General features: G+C 48.4%; 1 protein-coding gene across 1 annotated transcript in view; it reads left to right on the forward strand.

The window, feature by feature from the left end:
- The first annotated feature begins 453 nt into the window (after positions 1-453).
- nup160 (nucleoporin 160) overlaps positions 454-10,900 on the forward strand; it is a 22,729-nt gene continuing 12,282 nt past the window's right edge. Inside the window, exons 1-10 of the mRNA XM_037106427.1 lie at positions 454-608; positions 3,127-3,235; positions 3,922-4,132; positions 4,220-4,442; positions 4,578-4,768; positions 4,848-5,084; positions 5,177-5,274; positions 5,606-5,690; positions 10,193-10,261; positions 10,764-10,847. Of these exons, the coding sequence (XP_036962322.1) occupies positions 518-608; positions 3,127-3,235; positions 3,922-4,132; positions 4,220-4,442; positions 4,578-4,768; positions 4,848-5,084; positions 5,177-5,274; positions 5,606-5,690; positions 10,193-10,261; positions 10,764-10,847 (1,398 nt within the window). The 5' untranslated portion in view covers positions 454-517. The remainder of the gene's footprint in view (positions 609-3,126; positions 3,236-3,921; positions 4,133-4,219; positions 4,443-4,577; positions 4,769-4,847; positions 5,085-5,176; positions 5,275-5,605; positions 5,691-10,192; positions 10,262-10,763; positions 10,848-10,900) is intronic.

Below are 10,900 nucleotides of genomic sequence, written 5' to 3' on the forward strand. Positions count from 1 at the left end.
TCAGAGAACGTTCCAGACGTTGTTTTTGGTTCGTATCTGTTACCTGAATATATCTGTACGTGTGTGAATGTGTAAATGAGAGGCATTAACTTATAGCACTTTGTAGAAGGAGCTTTACAAAGTTCACTCCATTGACTCGTATCAGTTCACGGGGCGGATATATCATACATAACATATATCATACATCAGAATATTCTATTACTGTTAATCCATTTATAATTAATAAAATACGCCGGCCCATGTGTCCTGTGTCATAGCTATAATGTATGACGTTTACAGCAAAAAAAAAAAAATGCGCTGACACCTAATCGCGCCGGCTGAACAGATTACACTGAGTGGAACGGGTGACCGCCCCAAGATGGCCGCCCCAATTCTCATCAGCGCCAACAGGCAGCAGCGTTCGACGCGGCGTCTACTCTTTATGTCTATGGTGACGACGGTGTCCTGTCGCTTTAACTGTTTGAAAGGAAAGCGCGCGCACTCTCTCCCGGTGACGTCACAGTTCCATTAGGGGAAGATGGCGGCGGTGTTGGAGCGCAGCTTCATAGAAATCTGTGGATTTGAGAGGGAAACTCTGCACAGATTCCGAGAAGTGCCTGTAAACCTCGGTAAAGTTTCTCACAGCCTCTTTCCGCTCTGTGCTCTGTGTGTTCTGTCTGTGTTGCTCTCCTCTCCACTCGACTGCTATGATGTGCTAACAACAGTTAGCACCGTTAACACGCTGTCCGGTAACGCTAGCGGTGTGGCCCGGTGTAGCGTTACCGGGCCCTGATGGAGCGTGTGGCTGTTCCTTTGTTCGGAAATCGTAGTAATCTCCAGCCCGAACGTGTTACACATACCGTCATTAGCTTGTTAGCACGCTATTAACCTCCTCCTCCCTCCTGTGTGTGCAGGTGTCCTGCTCTCACATTAGCTTCAGCTAACAGTAGTTAGCTGGTAGCCGGGATTGCTCACCTGTCAAAAAGTGAAGCGTGAAGCAGCAATATAATATCATATGACATCATATATCGTCTTAGATTCACAAGTCCGCTGTTTGTATTCACACTCTGTGAACACGAACCAAGCTGTGTTCCTCTCAGCTAGACGCAGAGGCTTATTAATCCAACAGCATTATAAAAGTAAGAATCAGGTGTTAATGTCGAAGTTCCTCATCAGATCTCACAAATGAGAAGCGTGCCTCCTGCTCATAGATCAGGTAAAGTAAATCCTCTCTCCTGATTGGCCGATGACAGCTCCAGTTGGTACCTGTTTCACCGGCGGTCAGCAGCCCAGCCTCTGTGCTGCAGTGACATCACAGTTAGTTTATGGTTTGGTGATTTTGAGACTGAGGCCACATTTACACATAGCCTGTATTTAGAGAAACACATATTCCCCCCTTTCGCTGTCAGTAATGACATCGTGCACACAACATCGTTTTCAAAAAAGCTGTCATTTACATCAACCCGCATTAGATAAGCCGTCGAGCGCCATTATAACTATGCCAAACCTATGGGTGGCAGCGTACGAAGAAGGATGACGCCATGCAAGCCAATCAGAATCCTCAGAATCGACAACAAGGATTAACACGAGCGACTTCCTGTTCCTGTGAACATGGGGTGCTCACATGATGTTAAGCATTTTCTGGCGCATAATGTGATGTTTGAGAACCTAAAACCCCGTTTCTCATAGTTGACAGGGCAACACATAACCAGGTTAAAGCAATAACAAACATCACAGAAGGCAAACATCGTCAGACAAATTCACCATGAAACAGTCAGCTGACATTAGCCCCAATCACACTGCCGTTTGGATGGAGGGATCCTGTGCCAACCATCTGTTTGCAAATTCCTGTTGCCCGTTTAACTCTTGCATTATCTTTAACTGCATTTTCTGGACAAAAAAAGAAGAATATAAACATTAAATGAGATTTACAGGCTGAAAATGTAAGGATAATAATGGTAAACTTTGCAAGGCAGATTTTCTAGCAAGAGAACAAAGTAAATCTGAGAAAGCCATATTACAGACATCAGTAAGGAAATCAGTGATCAAAAGTACACAACACAGTATTCATCATCTACTATTGATGATAAATAATGCATCATTATGTTAGTAAATATTCAAACTAGGTATTTGTAAGGACTTTAAAGAAAAACAATATAATGAGTCATCAATGAGTCGTCAGTCATGTATATAATGTTTTACTGCATTGTGTTTTTTTTACTACGTTATTGGTTAAGAGACAATGGGCTAGGACAGAGTTTCCATGGTGATTAGGCAATACTGACTCAAGTGACCCAAGTGACTTGCACAACCCGGTTCAGTTTAGTGAGTGACTCATAATGACTTGAATCCTTAAAAAGAACCATATTTACCGGCTCTACTCCAGGGCTACTGAAAGTTTCCTGACTGTGACTGCCCATTACATTACATTACATTAGTGACAGTGAATAACTATTTGTACTTAGAATTTATTAAAGATAACTTTCTTTGCCAAATAAATGAAAAGCATGTTGGAACTAGCAATATCACCTCTCCTGCAGTGCCAGAATCCACCTGCTTTTAACTTAAGACTGTCACAATAATGTAGCAAATGTCAGACTGCTTCATTCTTTCAGTTTTAACCTGACTATACCAGACATAACGATCAGTGTATACCGAACCGAAAACCGAGACCACAAAACCGTGATATGAACCAAACCGTGGATTTTGTGAACCGTTCCACCCCTAGTCGTCACCACTACCACCACTACATTTTCAGATCATTTCAGCTGCATTTTGAGCAGCTGGATCTAAGTCACAGAAGAGCCACTCGGGATGGTGAACAGTGAAACAGACAGAGAGCGTTTGGATAATAAATGCTAATAAATAGTTTGATATTGGGTTAGGGGTTAGGGTTCTTAGTTGACAGAAACAGGATCTGAACCCATCCCTTTATAAATTAATCTGTTTATCAAAGATGAATTTTAATCAGTCTTGTTTAACATTTGCTGCTCAGGAACCAAAAGTTCGATAATTGGACGTCAATGTTTGATCTCTTGTAGTTTTCTCCACAGCGGTCTCCTGATCTGGTCCTCCTCCTCGTGCTCGCTCTGTGTTGAGCTCCTCTGTACACACAGCTGATGATATTAATGTGTTTCCTGTGTACAGGTCTGAGTGCTCTTCCAGGTGGTGTGAAGTTTCCTGACAGTGCTGGAGCCTTTCATTATGAGGAGAGTGGGAAGCTGTTGTCTGTCACCAGTAACAGATTCATTCACTGGTCAGTAACATCCACTCGTGTTTCCTGCAGACGTTCCTCGTGAAGGTCCTGCCTCACTGTGACATGAATTATTAATCACTTACAATTTGAGCTCAGTCACTTTGAAGTATCACAGTCAACACACATCATTTTAAATTTGCTGCAAGTAAAATAAAGCTAAGAAACATCTTTTATCCACACATGTTGCCTTGCATTAAGAACAGTTTGTTCTCTTAAAATCTTACCTCACTAAATTCAAAGAAGAGACACCCATAAATTAATTTAGTAAAGAAGCAGAAAGTATCAGGCAGCCAGTCTGCAGGTTATTTAAACTGTATTTTATGTTGTTGCCAAAAAAAAACGAGTAACGCAGTAAAACTCACTGGGGAGGCGTCTCTGGTCAGTGCACGTTTGGTTCCCATCAGAGACGAGTGGCATTGTGCTTTGTGTTTGTATGATACATACTGCATACGCACTCAAGACTTCCATCAGCAGAGTCATCTAACTTCCTGTTTTGTGCTGAGCTAACTTGGATGGGTTACGGTCAAGCCAACTGCATTAAATAGTCCTCCTCCTTTTCTTTGTTGGTTTTACCGGTGGACTAACAACCACTCTGCCATCCACTGTATCGGAGAATAACATCATTCTGTTCACTAACGGGTCCTCACCATTGTGTGTTTGTGTATTCGCACCGTGACTGCATGCAGGTCCACATCAGGTGACACGGTGCAGCTGGTGGAGCAGTCTCTGGACACCAACCTGCTTAACAACGCTGTCAAACTCAAGTTCAGCCACTGCACTGTTCTTCCTGGAGGAGTCATCATCCAGGAGACACTCAACAATGTCATCATCCTTGTCTGCACCAATCAGAGCATCCACAGACTGGTGCTACCCCACCCCTCCCGCATGTACCGGAGTGTGAGTATATAATACTGGAACAGATGGGGTTAAAGATGTAGATCACAATAGAAAACTAACAGATGTGTCCCTGTCAACCATCTCCAGGAGCTGGTGACAGAGCTTCACATGCAGTCAATTTTCACTGATGTGATGAAACTGAGTGTGCAGGACTCCTCTCACAGTGCCGTCATCCCCAGCTCAGTGGTCCAGACTGGGAGTCCTATCACCTCCACAGCCTGGCTCAGTCAGTCTGGAGAGGCTCACTATGCTCTCGCTTCACCCGCTGGAGGCATCATGGTGGTCACACTGCCACCGCACGACACACAGGGTAACACAGTGGTCTCAGTCTGTCTTGAAACTGCACTCGCATGTACATTAAACCAGTTACCAGTGACTGATTCCTGCTGTTCACGATCAGTAAGAAGACAATTATAATGACTCTGTGTGCGGGGGGGCGGGGCAGGCAGTGTGTCGGTGCTGGAGCTGAAGAGGAGCTCCATGATGTGGAGGTTGTCTGGCTGGATGCCCACAGCAATTCGTGGGGAGCAGAGTCCAGCTGACCTGGTGCTCAGTATGGCTGTCAGAGAGCTGGAAGAAGACTCCTTCATCTTCGCACTCTGTCAGGATCACAAGCTGCGTATGTGGTCCTTCAGGGTGAGACCTCACACAATATCAGTCATACAGATGAGGCTCAGGCACAGACTAACACTGCATCATGAAATCCTCATTCCAGGAGCAGGCATGTCTGCTGGAGGCTGACATGTTGGAGTACATGCCGGCCTGTAAAGGAGTGAAGCGTTTGTCAGGTCAGGGTCATCGTCTGAGACTGGCCTTCTCCTCCACCACTGGCCTCTGTCTGTGTGTCTACCTGGCTGTCCCTCAGAGAGGACAGTTCACCGTCCTGCAGCTGGTTGCCACCGACAACAACCGCTACAGCCTAGATCACATCTCGTCTCTCTTCACCACGCAGGTTTCTGATCATTGTTATTTATCATCCAACATGTACATCATGTGATGAATAATGAATTAAAATATTGTTTGTGTGATTGCATCTGTCATCAGGAGACTCTGGTGGATTTTGCTCTTACTTCCACTGACATTTGGGGCGTCTGGGTGGACGATTCCAATACCACTGTGGTCAAATACATCAACTTTGAACAGTGAGTAGTCCCAGAGATCTTTTCTGCATTTGACCAATGAATGTACATTGAAGTAGAGAGTCTTAATTTCTCTGACGGCAGAACAGATAAGATAGCTTATCAATGCTACAGTCTTTAATAAGTGATCCCGGGGCTGTTTAATACTGGGTTTATGTCCCCAGCCCCTCTCTGAAGGAAGGTGTTCCACTTCGTGTTCCCTTTCTACGACTGGATAACATTCACACTTAACTCCCCTACTCCTCCTGTCCCCTGAATCTGTCTGAATGTAGCGTTATTATACACCTTTACAGATGTCTGTTTGTAACTGTGTGTGCGTATGTGTGTGTTGCAGTAACACAGCTGGTCAGTGGAACCAAGTGTTTGTTCAGCCTCCGCCTGAGGAAGAAGTCCACATCGGAGTGGACCAGGACCCCAGAGTAAGTGTAATTGATCAGTGTTCAGCTCTCAATCTGTCAGCTCATAGCTACATTAACCGCATCTGAGTGACCACCTGTGATGTGATGTCACTTCCTGCTCTATATGAAACAAACCCGTCCATCAGTGAGACAAACAGACTTCATGTTTCTACCCAAAGACAGAAAGAAGTTTGTGTAGAACATCAGCTGAATTAACAAGAAGGTCCAAATAATGCAGAATGAGTCAGAGACAGAGTTTCACAGAGTTTATAAAGTGTCTCCAACTCAACAACTCACTAAACTGACACATTTGTTAAGGGAGTCTGGGGACTTTCTCCACGGGGATAAAGAAGTAGCCTATATTGTTCCTGTTTAGTGTCTTTGTAACATGTGACATGTTTAGATCAATAACGTGTCTTCATTCATAAATGGAGTGTCTTCTTCAGCAGTTACTTGTTATTAAGCAGCAGACTTTTAGGGGTGTACACTGTTGTCCTGATAGAAACAGATGTGTGCTGTACGGTCCCTGTAGTCTCCTGGAACAGTTCTGTTTTGCAGCAGATGGTGGAATATAAACAGTGACACCATTAGTGTGCAAGAACTTCCATGGCAGATAGTAAGGCCTCTGTCTTCTGTAGCCATCGGTTTAATATCAGGGATATTGCCTCATAGTTACATGTGCAGGATTACACCACTGATCGTTAATAAGACAGCAGGACTCTGTCTCCCTCCTCCTGCTCACACTGGCAGTTGGTTCAGTCAGCCTGTCTGGTATAATCCATTCAGCCACATCTGCATGAAGCACAGCGAACTGAACTGTTGCTGTCACCTTCCCCGTGATGATCAACAGAAGAGAATTAGACTGTCAGACTACACAGACCAACAAAGTGTTTAGAGAAACAGATAAACATCCAGAACAAAGAATAGTGTGAGCGGCTGGTTGCTCAGCGCTTGGAGATGAAGTGAGAAACTCTAATCTGACATTTAGTAATGTTTATGTTGAAGACATGTAATGTAATAAATGTATTCAATACAGTTTAATAAAAACAAAATGTATTAATGTGAAAAAAAAATTACAGGAAAAACAGGAAATTATTAAAAACAAAGTTTTGAACCGGCACCGTATCGTGGTGGAGGAGTTTGAGCACCTGAATGATCCTAGGAGCTATGTTGTCCAGGGCTTAATGCCCCTGGTAGGGTCTCCCAAGGCAAACAGGTCCTAGGTGACAGGTCAGACTAAGATCGGTTCAAAAGCCCCCAATGATAGTGATTAAAACGAGGACGCGTACGTCGCCCGGATCGGCGTCACCGGGGCCCCACCCTGGAGCCAGGCCTGGGGTTGGGGCTCGCAGGCGAGCGCCTGGTGGCCGGGTCCATGGGACCGACGTGGTCCCGCCCTCCTGTGGGCTCACCACTCGCAGGAGGGTCCAGAAGGGGCAGGTGCCGTGTGATTTGGGTGGCGGTCGTGGGCGGGGGCCCCGGCGACCCAATCCCTGGATGGTGACTCTAGCCATGGGGACATGGAATGTCACCTCACTGGGGGGGAAAGCGCCTGAGCTGGTGCGAGAGGTTGAGCGGTACCGACTAGAGATCTAGACTAGGGCTCTCCTCTATGCACAGTCTGGGCTCTGGAACTGAACTCCTTGAGAGAGGCTGGACTCTCTTCTATTCTGGAGTTGCCCGCGGTGAGAGGCGGCGAGCTGGTGTGGGCTTGCTTATAGCTCCTCGGCTCAGCCGCCATGTGTTGGAGTTTACCCCAGTGAACGAGAGGGTCGTTTCCCTGCGCCTTCGGGCCGGGGATAGGTCTCTCACTGTTGTTGCGACTTATGGGCCGAACAGCAGTGCAGAGTACCCGGCCTTCTTGGAGTCCCTGGGAGGGGTACTGGAGAGTGCACCAACCGGGGACTCTGTCGTTCTTCTGGGGGACTTCAACGCTCACGTGGGCAGTGACAGTGTTACCTAGAGGGGTGTGATTGGGAGGAACGGCCTCCCCGATCTGAACCAGAGTGGTGTTTTGTTATTGGACTTCTGTGCTAGTCACGGTTTGTCCATAACGAACACCATGTTCAAGCATAAGGGTGTCCATATGTGCACATGGCACCAGGACACCCTAGGCCGGAGGTCAATGATCGACTTTGTGGTCGTGTCATCTGGCCTCCGGCCGTATGTCTTGGACACTCGGGTGAAGAGAGGGGCTGAGCTGTCAACTGATCACCACCTGGTGGTGAGTCGGATCCGTTGGCAGGGGAGGAAGCTGGACAGACCTGGGAGACCTAAACGTATTGTGAGGGTCTGCTGGGAACGTCTGGCAGAACCCTCTGTCAAAGAGGTCTTTAACTCCCACCTCCGGGAGAGCTTGGACCTGATCCCGAGGGAGGCTGGGGACATTGAGTCCGAATGGACCATGTTCTCCACTTCTATTGTTGATGCGGCTGTCCGGAGCTGTGGCCGTAGGGTCTCCGGTGCCTGTCGTGGCGGCAATCCCCGAACCCGGTGGTGGACTCCGGAAGTAAGGGATGCTGTCAAGCTGAAGGAGTCCTACCGGGCCTGGTTGGCCCGGGGGACTCCTGAAGCAGCTGACGGGTACCGGCGGGCCAGGCGAGCAGCAGCACGGGCAGTCGCGGAAGCAAAAACTCGGGTCTGGGAAAAGTTCGGAGAGGCCATGGAGGAGGACTATCGGTCAGCCTCGAGGAAATTCTGGCAAACCATCCAGCGCCTCAGGAGGGGGAAGCAGTTCTCCACCAACACTCTTTATGGTGGGGGTGGGGATCTGTTGACCTCGACTGGGGATATTGTCGGGCGGTGGAAGGAATACTTCGAGAAGCAGGGGCTGAGGACTCAGAGGTTGACTCATTCATCACCCAAGCTGAAGTCACTGAGGTAGTTGGGAAGCTCCTCAGTGGCAAAGCACCGGGGGTGGATGAGATCCGCCCTGAGTACCTCAAGTCTCTGGATGTTGTAGGGCTGTCTTGGTTGACACGTCTCTGCAACATTGCATGGCAGTCAGGGACAGTGCCTCTGGACTGGCAGACCGGGGTGGTGGTCCCCCTATTTAAAAAGGGGGACCGGAGGGTGTGTTCCAACTATCGGGGGATCACACTCCTCAGCCTCCCTGGGAAAGTCTATTCCAGGGTACTGGAGAGGAGAATTCGGCCGATAGTCGAACCTCGGATCCAGGAGGAACAATGCGGTTTTCGTCCGGGCCGCGGAACACTGGACCAGCTCCATACCCTCCGCAGGGTGCTCGAGGGTTCATGGGAGTTTGCCCAACCAGTCCACATGTGTTTTGTGGACTTGGAGAAGGCATTCGACCGTGTCCCTCGTGGCATTCTGTGGGAGGTGCTCCGAGAGTACGGGGTTGGGGGCCCTCTGTTAAGGGCCGTACGGTCCCTGTACGAGCGGAGCAGGAGCCTGGTTCGCATTGCCGGCAGTAAGTCAGACCTGTTCCTGGTGCATGTTGGACTCCGGCAGGGCTGCCCTTTGTCACCGGTTCTGTTCATTATTTTCATGGACAGAATTTCTAGGCGCAGCCACAGGCCGGAGGGGATCTGGTTCGGGAGCCACAGGATTTCATCTCTGCTTTTTGCGGATGATGTGGTCTTGTTGGCTCCTTCGGGCCGGGACCTCCAGCATGTCCTGGGGCGGTTTGCAGCCGAGTGTGAAGCGGCTGGGATGAGAATCAGCACCTCCAAATCCGAGGCCATGGTTCTCGACCGGAAAAAGGTGGCTTGTCCCCTCCGGGTTGGGGGAGAGCTACTGCTTCAGGTGGAGGAGTTCAAGTATCTTGGGGTCTTGTTCACGAGTGAGGGAAGGATGGAGCGTGAGATTGACAGGCGGATCGGTGCGGCGGCCGCAGTAATGCGGTCGTTATACCGGTCTGTCGTGGTGAAGAGAGAGCTGAGTCGAAAGGCGAAGCTCTCGATTTACCGGTCAGTCTACGTTCCTACCCTCACCTATGGTCATGAACTTTGGGTCATGACCGAAAGAATAAGATCCCGGATACAAGCGGCTGAAATGAGTTTCCTCCGCAGGGTGGCAGGGCGCTCCCTTAGAGATAGGGTGAGGAGCTCTGTCACCCGGGAGGAGCTCGGAGTAGAGCCGTTGCTCCTCCACATCGAGAGGAGCCAGTTGAGGTGGCTCGGGCATCTGTTTCGGATGCCCCCGGGACGCCTTCCTCGGGAGGAGTTCCTGGCATGTCCCGCTGGGAGGAGACCTCGGGGAAGACCCAGGACACGCTGGAGCGACTATGTCGCCCAGCTGGCCTGGGAACGCCTTGGGATCCTCCCAGAAGAGCTGGAGGAAGTGTCCGGAGTGAGGGAAGTCTGGGTGTCCCTTCTCAGACAGCTGCCCCCGCGACCCGGTACCGGATAAAGCGGAAGAAGATGGATGGATGGATGGATGGATGGAAGTTTTGAAATACTAAATTGATTGACTATATCCAGGAGATCAAGTGTGTTGTCATGGGAACTGAACTCTCACTATTCACTCATCATGTTTATAATACTGTGTGTTTATATTAACAGGAGACATACCTGGAGGTTCTCTTCTCTCCTCTACGCTTCACAGCTTCAGCCATAGTGAAAGCTCTACAGGTGAGAGACAACCTGCTGTAGTTAAAGTGAAACTCTCGGCAAAATGCAACCAAGGCTTTTTTTTTGTGAATGTATGTGAGTCAAACCTTCGTGTAAAAGCATAATCATAATGAAAGAGGCACTTTTAAGATTTACCGTTGTTTCGTTTTTTGGGCAAGTTAATTTTCAATGAACTTCTGGGGTACTTTTACGACAGCATCAAAATCTCTATTTTTAAAATGTTAAGAAGGCTCAACAGAACATGAAACTTTGCTGGTAGTATCACCAGGGTCTCTACACATGAACACCAGCATTGAGAACATTGTTTGTGCACTAAAAAGAAAGTTTTTGAACAACTCACATTAGCAGTAGCTTGTTCCACTCGCTGCCGTCATGGCAGCCGAGAAGTATTGACAGCCAAATGTGAACAAACAGGAAGGAGAGAAATGGTGGACCTCCCACCTGTTTGGAGCACAAGCACACACACAGTCATAGTGACCTGGTGTGTATCTGTGTGTTTCAGATCTACCGCAGAGGCTCAGAGAGGATCACTGATGTGTCCTGGGAGACTTTGAAGAAGGAGGTGACGGTGGCTGTGGAGAGTGAGGTGTGTTCACTACACAAACAGCTGTTTGTAACCGGAGGCAGTGTCAGTATCAG

The sequence above is a fragment of the Acanthopagrus latus genome, chromosome 8, assembly GCF_904848185.1.
Source record: "Acanthopagrus latus isolate v.2019 chromosome 8, fAcaLat1.1, whole genome shotgun sequence".
Taxonomy (NCBI): Eukaryota; Metazoa; Chordata; class Actinopteri; order Spariformes; family Sparidae; genus Acanthopagrus; species Acanthopagrus latus.